Below are 17,709 nucleotides of genomic sequence, written 5' to 3'. Positions count from 1 at the left end.
TGCAGCTTTCCCACCTCCGGCATCCTGAGAGCTGGGAGAGGTCGAGCACAAGGAGAGGGGGGAGCAGCCACCTTAACCTTCATAGCCTTTGTTACCCACTCTGCAATGGGGAGCACCTGGCCTTGTGGCTCTGCCCTGCAGATCCCCTCAGTGGATTTGACTGCTGGAAAAATCCACAGGATGCTGTTGTGGAGATAAGCAGCACACAGAAATGCTGATGGAGAGCACCAGCTAAATGGGTTGTTCTCTGCTTTGGGGAAGATGGATGTATTTAGGGCTGCAGAGCACTGAACTAAGGCAGGAAGCAGGAAGGGTGGGATGGGGGTGTGCTCCGACCTGCCTCCTGCCCTGCCTTGATCTCTGCTTTTGATGTGTCCCCCTCATCCTGCTGGTGCTTTGGCAGTGCCCAGCCCTGGGCTGTTGGCAGAGCAGCTCCTGGAGATGGGAAGGGAAATGGGATGCAGCCACAGGTATGTCACAGGAAGGTGTGAGAAGAGATTTGGCACAAACAAGGTAATGGGCTTGTCAGCCTGGTCCTAGGCTCTTAGCTTTGAGATCTGTGTCTTTACATATGAGTTCAGCACATTCTGTTTCATGTGTGCTTAGTGCTGATACTGAATCAACACTCAGTTGCTGCTGTTTGTGGCACTTTCTCTTCTGCTGTGGTTTGTGGAAGCTGATGGAAGGAACAGGCTTTGCCAGAGGGACCTGTTCCCTTGGCCTTCACCCAGAGCTCAGCCATCTGAATCATAAGGGGCTGCGGTGCATAGCTCAGCAGGAATTGGAGCTGAGGGTGCTGTTGTGGTTTGGCCAAGTCTTTCACTGACTTTCCAAGGGTCTTTGAGGTGTGATGCAGCCTCAGGTTGCAGCAGTGGGTTAAGTTTTACTGACCCAAGCCTTCTGACAGAAAGGGGATAGAGGCTTTCACTGGCAAACAATGCTTGGAGGGACCCAGCAAGCTGAACAAGAGGTAAGCACCTTCTGCCTGAGGGACATAGCAGGCTAGGGTCATTGGAGGAGATGCTTCTCCTACACTGCCCTTCCTGACCACAATGGCATATGGTTGTGGCTACCCTGAGACAGCACAGCAGCCACAGGGGGAGAGGACTTGATGGCTGAAGTATGGCTTAACCCAATTGTCCCCAGAAGGGACCAGGCCTCACAGTTATGGATGATCAGAAAACACCAGCTTTGGGGAATTCAGTGGGGAGACATGGGACAAAGCGGCTGCATGCAGTTGGGGTGTGACAAATGGGTTAAGAGAGGGATTTGTCGCCTTGGGCGACTGGTTCCAGAGGCTACATGAAGCTCTAGCAACACCTCGCCATGCAATGTTGTTAGCTAAGTCAATAATGCAATGAAAGATCTGTTTGTGGAGGTGGGCAGGGGCTCAAACCCCAGAACAGCTTCTCCCAGTGCTATGTACTGGCTCTGCTGTCTCAGCCCCAGATCTGAACTCCTGGAAGGAGCAGGGTGAGATTGAACTTGGGGCCCTGAAGCTCGGAGCAGGTGGGGAAAGGGGATCTCTCAGCCGGACATAGTGTCTCACAACAGCATGCAGGAAGGGAAGGTGTGCTGGGAATTGGCCTAGCAGAATGCTTTGATTTGTCTTTCAACACCGCTCCTGAATTTATGTTGGATGGGAAAGTGATGGGTTTAGGTTACAGACCTTTCCGGTACTGGCAGAATGTTCACTGGGACAGGGGTAACCATTCCTTCCCTTTTCATGTGTGCATCCATGCACTGCCAGGGCTGAGAGAACAGAGAGCACTGGGCATGGTGTGCCTGCAGATGCAGGGAGGGATGGTGTAGTGGGGTGATTGCATATGAATAAACCGCTATCTATGAGCGAGGTCACCCAGGTTGCTTTGGAATGCAGTAACAAGCCCTGCAGAACGTGTGTGCTGGGTTGTGCTGACATGGTGTTGGTAAAATGGAGCGTACCTCGAATGGGAGCAAAGCTGTTTTCCCCTTTCTCCCCATCTCCCTGTCCTCCTCCATAATAAACTTGGAAAAGATCATGGATTGTTTCCCGCCCCCCCGGCTACCACTCATATAGGGGTCTGTGATCAGGGTGGGGCCCAGTACCTATTCCAAAGCCCTGATTGACCCCTATCTCCAAACTATAGGGGGCTGAACTGGGTGAAGAAGGGCGCTCTGTACCTGACCTGGGACTTGCTCTTGTTCCAGTTCAGCTCATGCAAATAACATGGGGACACCAGGAGCCCTCATATGGTGGTACTGCTGCTTGTTGGCCTGTGGATTCTGCTCATGGCAGAAGGAGAGCAGTTGTTTGCTGGTGGAGCTGTGGCCAAGACAAAGGGAACAAACTGTCTTTGGGCTCTGTATGGGCAGCACTGAATACAACCTAGAAAAGGAAGAAGGGAGATAACTTTCACCCCATGGATGTGCATTCGGGGTAGCTCAGTGCCCACCCCTTGCTTACATATCAGACTACAGAGGAAGTGGCAAAACCTCGAGAGAGACAAGGAGGAGGCGATGTGAAAGCAGTGGAAGAGACCTTAGAGACCAGGGTGTGGGTTTTCCCTCCAGCATCCTTCAGAAACATGAAGGTACAAAGATCTTCAAAGCAGAGACACCACAAATTGCTCTAGGCGTGAAGCTGCTCTGTAAATGACAAAAATGCTCTTCCAAAGACAAAAATCAGGCTTCCAAATGCTTTGACACCTCCAGTCTTGGCTGCCTCTTCTATTTCTTCTTTCTTTTCCCTGACTACTTGAAAAGGGAGCATGAATAAAAGTGGATGCACAGAGAGAAGGGAGTTCTTGATAAAACACATTAGATTCAGCCTCTTTGGAAGTCTTAAAGGACACTCTTAACTTCTTCACCCTTTGGACCTCTCTTCAGCATGAATCAGATGCTGGGGCCACGATTTGAAAGAGGGAATGAGGAGGAGCTGACTGTATCTGGGCCACAGATGTTAAACAGATCTGCAAACCTTTTAGCTTCTACTTTGTAAAAGCTCATTCTTGGGACTCATAATCCCAGATCCTACAGTTGATTATGATTTTGCTTTGTAAGTGGTTGGGAGAAACTGGTTTAGTAATTCAGTAACTAGGTTGTGGGAAGCTATGCACATTCCTTCAGCCATTCCATTTGGTGGGGACTAAAATGTCCTTCAAGCATTGCATTGCTTCTGTTGTTCTCAATGGCCTCTTTCTTTGTCGCTAGCAGGAGCAGGGTTTTGGCATGTTGCATTGGATTTCAAAGCCAAAATCAAGCACCAGGCATATTTCAGGGTCGAGCATCACTTTGTCTGTGCTACTGAGGGAGGAACCAGGTTGTGCTTCCTCCACATCCAAAAGCAGAGGATTAGGATGCTTGTGGATATTGAAGTCATTTGCCACCCACAACCAAAGGAGGGCTCACTCAGGACAACTACTTGTGTTCTCGGGCAGGTACCTGGCTCTCTGGCTGCTGCTGAAGTATGGGATAACCCCTCCAGCAAACTCGGTTCCTTTAACCCTTGAGGCTTATTGTGTTGAAGTCATGTCACTTGTCTTCTGCTCAGGTGGTGTGGTTGTTGGTGGCACTGGGGGTTACTGATCTCATCCTGCAATGGCAGTAGTCAGGGCTTGGTTGCAGGGTGATAGCTCCTGATCTGGATTTTGGGACAACAGGAAAAGATGTCCACAAGAAACAATCCTGGTATTCCCTCAGTGCCCAGGCTGCTGAAACAGCTTCATCTTGAGTGTGTCCCACCTATTCCCACAAAAGGAAAGCCAGACTCAGCCTGTCGGCTTTCTCCTTGGGAAGGGAATGTTGTCCCTCCCCATGTTCACAGCCACAGCTTATGGCACGGGGTCCCACCACAGCTGGCTCCTGGCAGTGGTGTCAGGGCTGCTGCTGCCTTCCTGTGCTGGGGATGGGCTTAAGCAGAAGGGGCAGGTGAAGTCGTTGTCCTTGAGCGACCCTTAGTGCTATGGGGTGAATGGAGAAGAGGAAAGCAGGCTAGACAGAAATGGAGGGAGCAAACAAGGCAGTGAAGACCAGAAGAGTAAAGTCAATAGGGATGAAAAGAAGGAGAAAAAGCCACGTTTTCTTCTTGTTTTCCATAGCGTGAAGGACAATAACTGAAGCCCTTTGAGAGCTTTGCTGATCTCCTTCATCACAGGGACTTGCAGAAGGTGCAAGGAGGGAGCATAAGGGGGAGCGAGGCACAGGAAGGCTATTTGCTTCCATTCCAAAAGCTGCTTGCAATCTGACTCCAGAAATGGGTCTTCAAGCTGCACAGAAGCTCGGTAGCATTGCTTATATTGTTTATTTCCTCCTTTAAATAGTTTAGCACCTTTTGAAACCTGGCAGGGAGAGTTCTGGGAGCTGGGCCAGGAGGGATGGCTCTGCCCTGGGTCCTGCCTCATGGTCTGTGTCATCATTAGACATCACCTTCTGCCAAACAAGTGTGAGAGCCATCCCATGGCTGGCCCCATGGTGTATTTACCATTGAAGGGCTGCTTTGCACTTATGTCAGTGGTACAGGGGAGCAGGGAAAAGGCAGGGATGCAGCGCAGTGGGTTGACACACAGGGTCTTGGGTCTCATGTAAGACATGGTCCTTCTGATGCAGCCTCATTACTGAGGTTAATTATCCTCCCTGCTGTGCTCTGCTGCTTCCAGTTTCTACACTGCGTGGCACAGATGTGCCTGGGGTGTAAAAGTAGCCAGGAGGCAGTTTGCTTTGCCCTGGAGGGCCTTGTTGCTTGTTGCCTGTTTACCCCTCTTTAACCCCCAAGTACAAGCATCAGTGAGAAACTGAGATTTACCAGGCAGAGAGGAATCCAGATGCAACCTGGCCTATTTTCAAGTTAGCAGCAGCTGGGTAGAGATATGTTCCTGTCTAATTAATTATTTCTTGGGAATCAAAGGCAATGGAGTTTGTTTGGTCTTGGTAACGAATCAATCATTTCTGAGGTATGATGTGCAGACAGACACAGGGAAGCAGCCAGTGTCCTCAGCTCTCCATGTGAGTTGCAGTCTGGCTTCATTCTGGGATGGGAAGCTGCTGAGATCTCTGGTTTCATGTCATGGCCATTCCTCTCCCAAAGGCAGCACAGGAGGCTCCTCAGAAGCATCATGAAAACTGCTGTCCCTGCAGATATGGGGTAACCTGTGATTTCCGGAGCACTTCCCTTGTCCTCTCCTTCTGGGGCTGTTGCCCAAATGGTTGCCCTAAGTTCAGAGCAGTTTTGGGTTCACAAAGCCTCTCCGTCAGCGTCCTTGAGTCTGCTGCAGAGGCAGAAGCTTTCTCCTTCGTGCTCCTGTATGAGAGCTGCAGTACATGGCTCGTGATGGGGTTCTGTCTCCGGATCGTTGCCCATGAGTAGCACAGGGTGGCTTGAGGTCCAGCACACCAAACCAACTCCTCTTCTGGCCCTGTGACTGGGAGGAGGTGATATATGACTGCTCTGGCCACATATGGTTTTGAGGGGGCAGGGCTTCACTGTTGTTGGGTACTGATAAGATTTTGGGGTACTTTGATTGATCATCTTGAAGCACTTGCAGCTGGATGAGGGCAAAATACAATTCCTTGTCTTTATGTGTATAAAGACCCATTTAATGTAAATGTCTAATTAACACTCAGGAGAAAAAGAGCTATTTGCTAAGAGATGAACAGTCTTCGCACAATTCCCTGCAGGAACACTCAGTGCTGCCCACAGCGATTTTGTTTTAAATAAAGAAGGGTTTATCAGCTGGTTCCTCATCCAAACCTATTGACATTTTGCCTTTCGAAGTGTAGTCAGCAGCCTTCAAATGCCAATTGTGCCTACTTCTCACAGAGGAGCCCAGGAGTGCCCATGCTTGGGTCCTGTATGTGCTACCTCCATATACCACTATCATCCCTGTCCCTGCAGGAAGACACTCAAGTTCAAGTTGCCACCTCCTTCACAAGGGGTATTGCCTCATTCAATGGTTCAGCCACTACAAACACAGGGCAGAGGAAGTGTTAGGGGTGAATGGGAGAGGCTGTGCTGGGCACCCATCTTTATTGCTGCAATCCTTCCTCTGCTGCAACGGTTCCTTAACCTTTTATGTGTTTATCCCAAAAGCAAGTAATAAAAAAATTCCATTATTGGGCAAAGACAAGGAAGAAAGCCATACTGGGGGAATAAGGGAGCAGAGAAAGTGTGGCCCCATCAAAGACTGAGCTGGCACGATGAAGAGTGGCAGCTGTAGGATTAACTCTTTCTCATATAACTCAGGAGAAACCATAAACCACTGACATCAGCTCAGCCTCGGTGGCCTCTGTATAAGCCTAAGCACCACATTATTCTTCCCCCCCCCCCCAGCACTCTTGCTTGATGCATTGAAATGTGTATGTGCCTGTGAAACAGCTGTGGGCTTGAACACATCTGTAGTGCCCTTTGCAGGGTCTGCCTTATGTAAGCCGTGCCTCTCAGAGCATCTAGAGAGGGAAACATCAGAACAGACAGGCTTCCACAGTGGGAGCTATAGATGAAGTATTCAGGCAGCCAGGGTGTCTGGAGACAGTGCCAGTTGGGAAAGGCAGCAGAGCAGCTCTTGAGCTTATAGACATTCGTGGCACTTTGTAGTGCCTAGTCTGGTGCTGCAGGGATTGTGCAAACTGTTACTTTATGCAGGGTAAAACTGAACATTTTACTCCTCAGAATAGCCCCAAGGTAGAGATAAACAAGTACTTTTCTCAGCTGAGTCCCTTAACCACAGACTGGGAGACTCCTAAATGGCTACTTTTTCTTGCTCTTGCTCCATACCAATGTGCATCCATGAGACATTGAGTCCCTCTCTCTGAGCCAGGGTCCTCCAGCAAACCTTTGGAGGAAGCAGCTGAAAGGAAAGAGCAAGAGGAGGATGCTGGACACCCCTCTGGCCAGGAGAGAGGAGGATGTGATTGGAGGAGAGGAGGGCACCTCCAGGCTGAGAGCACTCAGCATGTCCAGGCTTCTGAAAGTCTCCACCAGGTCCTCTGGCATGGGGCTGGGTTGTTCATGTACGGACGGTCTCCCCAAGCACACTTTCTTTGAGTTTTCCACACATCATAAAGAAGCAAGAAAAGGCAAATAGTTGACCTGGGAGTGCTTTGCTGTCCTGTATCTTCTTCTAACACGCTGTGTCTTAAAAGCACAGGTTGAGTGATGTTCAGTGAAGAGCTAATGTGGCCTACGGTCATATACCATATAAGCACAGTATTCACATGCATAGAGGTAAATAGATACTCATTTCTGTGTTGTTCATGCTGGCACTTTCCACCAAGGGGCTAAGTACACGTAGGAATATATCAGTACTTCAGCTTTGTTATACCAGTAGTTTAAAATATCTATTTCAGCTACTGTAGAGACAAAGAGACTGATCAACAGGCAGGGGAAAACAAATCTATAAAATATTGCTTTGCAGTTCATCTGATAAAGGAAATACATAATATGTAAACCCTGTGTCTCATCAGGCTGAGTCGCATTTGTACAAGGAGCTCTGCTTCTCTCATCCCTCACACTGTTATTTCCCCTATAACATCACTTACCTCTGACATAAGCCAGTATAAGAAAGGTCAGGACAATGGGATTTGCCTGTAGCAAGAGAAGACGTGTTAACCTATGCTAACAAGTCTGGACAACTGGAGAACATATTTATAAATGTATTTATAAAGATAAAACTATCTCCAAACTTTCCATTCATTGCACTACTGTCAAATCTAAGAAGCTAAGACAACTGAAATCTACCAGCATGGAAAAGCAGGGAGACCTAACGCTGTTGCAGTGACCTGCACATGGATGGTGCTGCACTCACCAGGATGGAGTTGCTGACGCTCTGCTTTGAGAGTGACCCCCTTGACTATGAGCTCCTCCTCAGTCTGCCGTCAAAAGAGGCTTCTCATGAACAACTACCATGAGTCTCTAAGCAGGGAGTAACTGTGCAACTGGATATGTAAAAGCCAAACAGCTTTCACTGCTCATTGCCCAACGCATGTTATCCAGCATCTAATACACTTGGATGGATGCGTTCCCTCCCAACATCTTGGTCATGGGAAAAGATGCTCTGTAGGCTAGGGGTTGAAAGTCAGCCAAAGCTGGAAGGTCTTGGGCAATAGGAGGGCTTCAGGGTGGGCCCGCAAGAATGTTTCCACTGGCACTATCTCATGTGCACCACCTTCAATCTGTCTGAGGTTCACCTGAAAGGGAAGGTAGGCCCAGCCCAGACCTGGTTGCAGATGTTTGCAACTGGCCTGGAGTCTGCTTTGGTGTTTCTTCTGGGTTAAGGCCAACGATTTGGCTCATGATCTTCAGCCTCAAGAGGTTGGGCTCAGACCTGGATCAGCCTTTCCAGCCATTCAGGAACTCACAAGAGTTGATGTCCCTTATCAGACTACCTGCACTTACCCTAGCTTTGGCCTGAGCTTTCAAGAAGAGGTTCGGACGGGGACTGTGGTGTTTGGTTGGCATTGCACTGCCAGAGAAGAATATCCTGTCACTATATGGAATCACTGAAAACTGACATAGAATCCCTAAACCCCTTCTCCTTTCCCAAAGCTTTTTGCTGCTCTTAACGTGTTAGTGAGCAGCTACAGAACCTGCAGGATTGAGTGGTCTTGGCAGAATAAGCTGCAAAGGGCATTGTGTTTAATAAAAGGACTAAACTTTACAGTGGCCTTCCCTGTGTCTTGAAGTGAGATTTGGTCTTTGGATGTTAAGTGCTGGGCCGATGAGCATGGAAAACACAACTTGGCTTCCTGTGTGCCTCTGGCAGTGAGCAGGCAGGCACTTTTCTCCCACCCTGGGATGCTCAGGGCAGATTCCCTGTGGATTCCTATTGTCCTTTCTAAGGAGGCATGATTTGCAGCGGTGCTGGGTGCCTGCAGGGGCAGTCCTGGTGGCTCAGCACCACTGAGAATCAGGCTGCGGGGTCCCGGCAAGGGCAGAGGCAGGGGCAGGGGGAGCAGGGCAGGGGGCAAAGGAGAGCATCGGTGCTTGCTGACGCTCAAGCACAGGCCTTCCAATGGAGGGACCTGCCGAAGGGGGAGGGCTCTGGGCCCCCACAAGTCAAACTGCACAGAGTCACAGTTAATCATCATCATCATCATCGTCGTCATCGTCGTCGTCATCGTCGTCATCATCATCATCGTCATCATCATCATCGTCATCGTCATCATCATCGTCATCGTCATCTTCGGTATTTATCTTCCCAGAAAGCACATCTTCTATCCAGTCCTCCAGCTCCTCTGCTGTGGGCAGGTCATCATCATCTCTGATGTCCATCCAGATGCTGTCAGCCTGCAGGGACAGGTCACAGGGGGTTAGTCACCCTCAGAGGCACAGGCAAGAGATTCACTGCTGCTGTGGATGCAGGGGAGGTGGTGGCATTAGCTCCCTCTCTGCCACAGCCTGCAGTCACGCTCAGCCATAGAGTCTCTCTGCCTACACCCTGGGACTACCACTTCCCCCTGCGGTGCTGCTGCTTCTGACTAGGGGTAGTGGGACTGGTCAATGGTTTCACATGAGTGTGTGGTGCTGTTTGACCTGCGTTGGGTATGTGCTCACTGCCTGTTCCTCTCCTGCAGCAAGAGCATTGTCCACCTGATGCATTGTCTTCACCCTGTCTGGCCAGATGTGTGGACTCCAAGTCTACATAAAGAAGAGCACAAAGAGAACTATGCCAGCTCCCCCTGCATCACCCCAGTTCACAGGACATCACAGCATTCCCCTCCTTGCTTCCTTCCAGAGCCCTTCTGGCATCTCTTCCTTTGAGCCTTTGCACCCTGCTGTCAGCAGCAACCCTTCTCCCCAGCCTCTATTAACATCCTCTTTGCCTCAGGATGTTGTTCAGGACTCTCCACATGTGATGGTGGTTCTTTCTCTTTGAAGAGCCTTTCATCACATCATCCCAACCATGCTCCAGCTGAAGAGCAGTGAAAAACACGGATGCCCTGGAATGCAGGTGCCCCCTGCTCTTTCTCTCCAGCTCTCTGCATTACTTCCATAAACTGGGTAGAACAGATGGTGAGGGGGAATTCAATAAGAAGATGCTGTCTAACTTGTGGCTACTACCCAGGGACAGGAAACATAGCTTAGATGGTCTCTGAGGCCTGGAAATGCAAGGTTTTCTCTCTGCTTTGCTATAGGCTCCTTAGGTAAACACCTAGGTAAGCCTCTTTCCCTTCACTGTCTCCCCTCCATAAAACAGGATCGGTGTCCTGTTTTGCAGAGGTGCTGTGAGGATATCTCAGTCAGTATTTAATGTTGCAGAAGCAAGTGCTTTTCATATATCATAAGACAAATACCTGCTTTTGGAAATGCATCCAGTGCAAATACACCCCCAATTTGCACTGCCTGCAAAAGCATCCCCGTCTGTGGTACCCAATTCTCTTCAGTTTATGGCTTGCTAAAATGCCGGACCAATTTGTGCTCAAGAAAAGTTGTTTCTCCCTTACAATGTTTGTTTTCCTTCTAAACCACTAAAACTGTAATAAAAAAGAGCCACAAAGAGACATTGCAGCTCTTGCTTCATATAAACGATCTTGTCCTCAACCTCAGGACTGTTCTTGAGGCAAAACCTGACATCTTTAACTAATAGGAACTGGAGTGGGCCCATTGCACCTCGAGAAGATGCTGTGCGCATACATAAAGCAGCATGGTACAGAGCACCACGGCCCTAATCCTGAGCCAGTCCGACGTGACAGAGCAGCGGGGACTGCTGGGAGCTCTGGTGTTTGCATTGGCAGGTTCTTAGAGGAGTGATGGGGTCGCAGGGGTTATGTCCACCGAAGCCAAGAGCAGTGTTTATTTTTACTCTGTTGTGTAAGCTCCACTTTGTACCTGTGTAACTTGGCTGAATGCGGTGATGTAACACCGAAATCACGAAGTGAGCTCAGTGTTTGGTTTAGATAGCACCCTCCAACCCAGAACTTTCTTCAATCTCTCTCTTGAGGAATAGAAAACAGGCTTAAGAGGAATTAAAGAAAAAATGCAAATAATATAATCAGCCACCTGAAACATTGACTGTATCAAAGCTAACGCACCAGTTTTTACAGGTCTCTGAGTGACTGCTGGATAATACGGCATATGTTCCTGCCTAATACCGCTTTCTATAGAGTTCTGCCACTGACAATCCTACTTTCATGAATGTCTTCAATGGAGCTGTGACATGACTTAAACATGGAGAGCTGCCGTAAACATAATGCAGGGAGATACAGTGGACTAGTAATAAGAGGAAAAGACTGGAATACGTGAGCTCTGTTTCTGTCTTGTCTGTTCATTTCTCCCATGATCTTAGGTTTCAGACATTATCCAGGCCTTTTTTGCCTTTTATCTCTCCCTTCATAAGTTTCCAACAAGCCTTCACCCACTGGGTACTCACTCTGTAGGTGTACATCCGCTTTCTGCATCACACCAGTGCTTTGCTTTCCCTACCATGTCCCCCATCTTGCAGCGTGTGCTGTTACAGGAGGCACAATCGTACAGTACACCCTTGCTGCCCCTCTTTCCCTGGGAAGCTACAGGAGAGAGCTCAGAAGAGCCAGGAACAAGGTCGCTGGTGAGGTCATGACCAGCACCCAGCCCCAGCCCCGGGTCCCTCCCTGCTCTCTCCTAATGAAACGTCGGTTTCCCATGCAGTTGAAACTTCAGACACGAAGTCAAGCACCAAATTACAACCACTTCAGCAGTGATTTATGCTTCCAGAGACACTCACACCCACACGGGTCCATTTAAAAGAGATTAAAACACACAGCACTTCACCATCAAAAATAAACCTAGGGAATAAGCCAGCAGGGCTGCGGGATGGTGTGGAAACCATTCACTGCCATGAGGTGTGGGGCAGACATATCCTCTCTTCCCATCCAAACCCCTGCATGGCAGTGGCTGAGGAGGGTGAATCCCAGTGTATCCCCTTTGCCGCAGCAGGATCCCTCTGTTACCAGTTTATGTCATACTCTTATTAAAGCTGTGTATTTATTTAGGGGTTTTTTTTCAAGCTATGCAGTTTCTCCCTGTCATCTGTTTGGGACCATCTTTCCCTCCTACATTCAAGCTGTGCTGTTCTGCTTCTGCTACAAAAACACCCTCTTTTTGCTACTCTTCTCCCCTAATCACAACTTGCTTTCCCCCCTACATGTACACTTTTCCTCCACAAACCCACCCAGGTTCAGTCAGACTGAAGCTCTGGAGCTCGATGTCAGAGGTGTTATGAATGCTGCACATGGGCATGGTGAGGTCTTCACGCTTTTTCCCTGGGGAAAAAGTGTGCTCTGCCTGCACTTAGCAGCAAAAATCCCACTGATTCCAGCAGACTTCAAATCCTGTCCTTTCTAGCACCCTCATCTTGGGATCGCTGGATTTCCTGGGCACATGCTACTCACGTCTGTGACGTTCACCACCCCAATCTGTGGCTTGAACAGGTCAATCTTGAAGGTCTTCTCCCAGTAGGTGATGAGCTGCAGGAGTGAGGAACAAAGCTCAGACAAGGGTGTCTGGATTAACAAATGCCTCTTGCATTAATGCCCCCGGAAGAGGCTGAACACAAGTGAGCTGCCACACATGGCAAAGGAAAGTGCCGGTTCTGGAGATGTTCCCAGGACACCTCCTTCATTGGGGGCAGACCTGAGCAAGCAGCTCTCAGGGATCACCCATTGCCCGGTTCTTCCCTATTCCAAATACCCTGGGGAAATCCCTGTGCTCATGCACACACCACCACCACACCCCCATCCATGAGTTAAAACAGGAAAGGCAAGGAGCCCCTGCCACTCACCAGAGGGAAGTCGTCGGGGTCAATCCAGACAATGCTCAGGTCGGGATTTTCGGTGTTGTCCCTGGCAACCTGCTTCAGGACTTCCAGGAACTCAAACCCATCTGAAACGATGAAGTTTGAGCTGCAGTACATGAAGTGCTGCAGCTCTCTCCTACAAACAGGCAGGCACTTTTTGCTCTGAGGGGGTTTCAACTTCCCTCTCCCCTCTGTGCACAGAGGGCTGCTCATAGAGCTCATTAAAACGCTGTCTCCCAGCCCTTTCTTCTGATAATAAGGCTTTTAATGTTGAGCATCCTCCCCGGGTATTGAAATTAGTTACACACGAATTAAATCTCATAACCCTTCTGCAGAGTGGAACGATGCCGCTGTTTTCTTGTGGCAAGGGAGCAACTGAGCCCCCAAGAGGCCAAAGCTTTTTGGCACACTGATGCATGAGAAGCACCGATGCTACGACTTTCCAGGAGCTGATGCCCATGGGTTTCCCACATGCCCATCACAAACCCAGCCAGCAGCGCTTTCCTGGAGCCACACAGCAAGATGGGAACAGAGTTAGGACAAATCCTGGTGCTAAGGTGGAGGGGATGACTTTTCTTTTGCAGCCAGCCATTCATTTATATCCAGAACTTGAATCCTGGCTAGCACACCCACTAGTGTAGAAACCCAGAAGCATCCCAGCTCCCTATCCCAGCCTGGGCACTGAGCTTCACAATGCAAACAAAGCACAGGAAACTGCACTTTTTGAGTGATGGAGAGTGACACAAGGAGGAAAAAAGCCTCCTACCTGGGTCGTCTTCTTCTGCGAAGGCCACGATGTGAATTCCCTCCATGTCATCCTCCTGGAAACAACAGAACTATTACTGATGGGCCAGGGAGGGAGGACAGAGTCCAACAGAGAAGTGGTGGGCTGCCTTCAAGAGAACAGGATGATTGCAAGACATGGAGGTCAGGCTGAGTTGTGGAGGTATTAGGTTCTAAAGCAGGTAGTTTGGGCAGTGTTGCTGAAACCCTTTAGCCACAAATGAGGTGGGCACCACGATGGCAAACACAACGGAGCAGCGCGGGGTGGTGTGGGGAAAAGCTTGCCTGCGGAGGAGGTCAAGAGCTCTCTAGCATGGAAGAGCTCACCCTCCATGCCTGAGGCCAACTACCCTCACAAGTTTGCAGCTTTCAGGGAATGGTTTGCAGAGAAAAAAAATCTTAGAATCATAGAATCACAGAATGGTTTGGGTTGGAAAGGACCTTAAAGATCATCCAGTTCCAACCCCCTGCCATGGGCAAGGATGCCTCACCATGACACCCAAGGCTGTGTCCAGCCTGGCCTTGAACACTGCCAGGGATGGAGCATTCACCACTTCTTTGGGCAACCTGTGCCAGTGCCTCACTGTGCTCACAGAAAAGAACTTCTGCCTTATATCCAACCTGAAATATCTGTCACCACTCTCAACTCCCAAATGTGCTCCTTCAGTGCCAGCTAAGGAGGTTTCTTCACAGTGTGAGAGCTGAGGTGGCTCAGTTTGGCCCCTTTTGGGAGGTGAATTGTCTCTGCTTTAGGTGAGGGTTTCCATGACCAGCAAGGGGAATTCAGGGCTCCAGTGTGTGGAGGTTCAGAAATAATGGGCTGGTGAACTGCTTTTCTGCATGAGACATGTAAGTAGTGAGTAATGATATTGGCAAAGGCCAATGGATCTACTGGCTGGTTCATCATCTGCCTGCTATGAATGTCATCTCTGAATTATCCCACAGATCAGCTTCGCCTTCCTCACCCGCTGCCAGTCCCAGTTTCCATTTCAAATGGTTTTAATGCAAGAAAATATTCCCATCTAAATGCTAATTCCTTTTCCCTTCTGAGCTCAGAGGTGACAAAGCCACCATCAAAACCTGAAAGGAAACCCCCCCCCAAAAAACACCCTGAAAGATTAAGTGGAAAACATTATCTTTAAAAACAATAGCGGATGCTGGGCCTTTGTTGGTGTCTCCAGGGAATACATTTTCATTGGGGCATTCCAGGCAGATCTACTTGGGATTCAGACCACTTGCAGCTGGAAAAATCTACACTGTTGTTTTTTTCTCCATTGTCAGACAGAAAAATAGACTATACATATATGTGTGATATATAATTATTTATATAGCTATATAATGTAGCTGTATTCTGACCTCCAAGGCAGTAAACAAAACAAGGGTAACTCCAGTGAAGGCACTGATGATGTTTTGAACTTGCAGCGAGATCAAAATCCAGCCCATTGTCTCCTGGAGGTACAAGCCCCCTGCTCATAGTAGAGACAAGCTCTGTATTCCCAGGCTGCTAGTAAAGCAAACATCCCACCACTGACAATTCCTGCTTTCCCTAAGGTTCAGTATGAAAGCAAAACCACTCCTTGTGAAAGCTGGTTCCCACTGCAGCCCCATGAGGAAACTTGGAGGGACCTCAGTGGATGTGGGAAGCCATCATCTATACATAATCTGTATTTCCAAACCAAATGAAAAGCTCTCATGCCCAAGTGACTCGTAACTCCTGCTTCAGTGTTATTACCTCTCGTCTTCTTGTATTAAAGACTCCCAAGGTTTCTGTTGCTTTGGAATCCCTCAGCAGTTCCTGTTCCACAGCCAAGCAACAAGGCAACTGGATGCTGTTATAAATGTGATGAGCTTTTTGGAGGAATGATTGCATCTTCCTTAGCGTCTGTAAAGCACCCCTCCAGCTTTGCTTTTCAGCATTCAGCTGCCATTCAAAGGGCCCTGACTGGCCATTAACATCGTGCTCATCCGCAGCAAAGGGATCATTTATTAAACATGATTTTTCTTTCGTTTTCACCCATCCACTGTTTCCCACCCTTGCAGACCAGGAGAGTCCTCTGTGTGTTACTGGTGCCAAACTGCTGCTTAGTTCTTCACAATCTCTTACTTGCAGCTTGCTCACACTGTGAGAAGCACAATCAATACACAGTTTGCTCTGTAATCTCTATAATTAACTGAACTGCCTGCCCTCGCTTGCATTTTGAGTTGTACCATTGCTCTGGTACAATTTCCATGAATCATCTGTTCAATGCAATCATAGAATCATAGCATCAGCTCACTTGGAAAAGACCTTTAAGACCATCAAGTCCAACCATTCCCCAGTACTGCCAAGGCTACCACTAACCCATGTCATTGAGGGCCTCATTTGCACGGTATGTGAACACTTCCAGGGACGGTGACTCCAGCAATGCCTTGGGCAGCCTGTTCCAATGGCTGATAACAGTGAGCAGGCCACTGAAACCATCCCACCACCAGCAGTGATGCCTATTAGATGAGATGGATCATCCTTGGGAAGGATGCTCTCCATAGCTATGTCACAGCCATTAAAGCAGCAAGACTTGGCACACTTGGTTAGTTTTCCCTGTCCCACCTGTGGAGCAAACAGCACCGAGCTCAGATGTCCACTGCTGCTAAGCAAAGCAGCAGTGAGACCCGGGCTTCACAGCCAGCGCTTTCCCTTCTTCCCAAAGCAGGCAAAGCAGCTTTGCTCACAGGGAAAGAAAGATAATGTTGTGTCCAGCCAGAGACTGGAGCTCTTCAACAGCGGTTTCTTGTTGGAAGCTGTCAGAGGACACAAGGCTTCCCGCTGCGTGTGCTTACCCATGTCTCAAACATGTCCTCTGGGCGCAGCTTCCGCAAGGTGGCCCTGAAAGGAAGACAGAAACGCTCTTTGAGGACACGTCCAGCACCATCACACGTGATGCTGAGGGTGTCATGGAGAAGGTCACTGAGGCATGTTTGGTTGATGGCTGGAGTCAGTGTTGTCAGCCACTGCATTTTGAATGAAAGCAAAGGGGGCACGGTAGGTCAACTTATGCTTTTATTTATGGTGATAAAACCCTGCCCTTGCCCTTTCTGGAGTCACTGCAGCCGCTGTTTGTGCTTGAGAAGATGAGACCCTTCTCTGTACTGGTATGTGCTGGTGAATTAGTCCCACACATGGCAGATTGTTCTGTCCATGCTGAGAGCATGAGGGGAACCATTCACATTTGTCTTGCAGTCCCCGGGACATTCCTAATGAGTTCCCCTTTTCTTCTGGTTTTACCCCAGTGTAATTCCACCACAGAAAGCTTTCCAAACCCTTCTGAAGCAAAGAAGACAGAATAACCTCTGGGAAGAGAAGTTAGATCCTAATTGAATAGTAAACCTTTACATACACATACATAGCAGGAAGCCTGTCAGAGAGCCTGGCAGGCTGAGGGGTGACTGAGGTGTTAAAGAGGCACCCAAGGAACACAAGGCCATAGCAGACAAGCACAAGCAGTCCCCCACACCTCTGCTCACTGTAGCGTGAGGTGTTCAGGCAGGTTCCCCAGCAGAGCAGGCCTCTCTAGTTGACCAGCCCCAGAAGCTGTTGCAGAGAGAAGTATTGATGAATGTGGTCCTAGAACAGATTGGTAAAGAGAGTAGCAGCACGTTGGCATCAGTGAGATGTGTAACCTCTTGCTTCAGTTTGCTTCAGTACAAGGGCAATGGAAACAGGGAGCATTGTTTTAGAGGTTCCTGAAGGATCTGAGGGGCCACAAATCTGGAAGAGCAATTCCCTTATGGGCACAATGCCACCAGCAAAAGTAGAGTTAACAGACATTTGAAGGAATATGACACAGCAGCACTAGAGATGCATGTGGCCTTTAAGTCATGGCCATGGGTCTGCTAGAGTTGCCAGAGCAAGTCAATGAGTGGGTGAAGGTCAGTGCAGTCAGCTGCCTTAAGAGGACCATTGGTGAAGGTCCCTTACTCAGAAACCGAGCTGCAGTTAGATCAGAGGAGGGGTCCTCCTGTGGATTAATGACATTGGAAGATGAAGGTTGAGTTAAACGGTCAATTTTCAAGACAAAGGGAATTAAGATTCATAGCAAAGCATATGATTTGGCATGATCATATGCATAACATCTTCTCACATAACCTGAAAACAATGTGAATAAGAATATAGCAGTGGTTGCTTATCAGATCCAATTCT

General features: G+C 48.8%; 1 protein-coding gene across 1 annotated transcript in view; it reads right to left on the bottom strand.

The window, feature by feature from the left end:
* Positions 1-7,202: 7,202 nt before the first annotated feature.
* Positions 7,203-17,709, bottom strand: part of CASQ2 (calsequestrin 2) — a 31,356-nt gene continuing 20,849 nt past the window's right edge. Inside the window, exons 7-11 of the mRNA XM_065676325.1 lie at positions 16,350-16,395; positions 13,516-13,570; positions 12,735-12,835; positions 12,346-12,420; positions 7,203-9,262 (exon numbers count right to left, since the gene is read on the bottom strand). Coding sequence (XP_065532397.1) covers positions 9,053-9,262; positions 12,346-12,420; positions 12,735-12,835; positions 13,516-13,570; positions 16,350-16,395 — 487 coding nt within the window. The 3' untranslated portion in view covers positions 7,203-9,052. The remainder of the gene's footprint in view (positions 9,263-12,345; positions 12,421-12,734; positions 12,836-13,515; positions 13,571-16,349; positions 16,396-17,709) is intronic.

Source organism: Lathamus discolor, chromosome 4 (assembly GCF_037157495.1).
Source record: "Lathamus discolor isolate bLatDis1 chromosome 4, bLatDis1.hap1, whole genome shotgun sequence".
Taxonomy (NCBI): domain Eukaryota; kingdom Metazoa; phylum Chordata; class Aves; order Psittaciformes; family Psittacidae; genus Lathamus; species Lathamus discolor.
The sequence above is the reverse complement of the archived record's forward strand: the minus strand, read 5'-3'. Positions and strand labels throughout refer to the sequence as shown.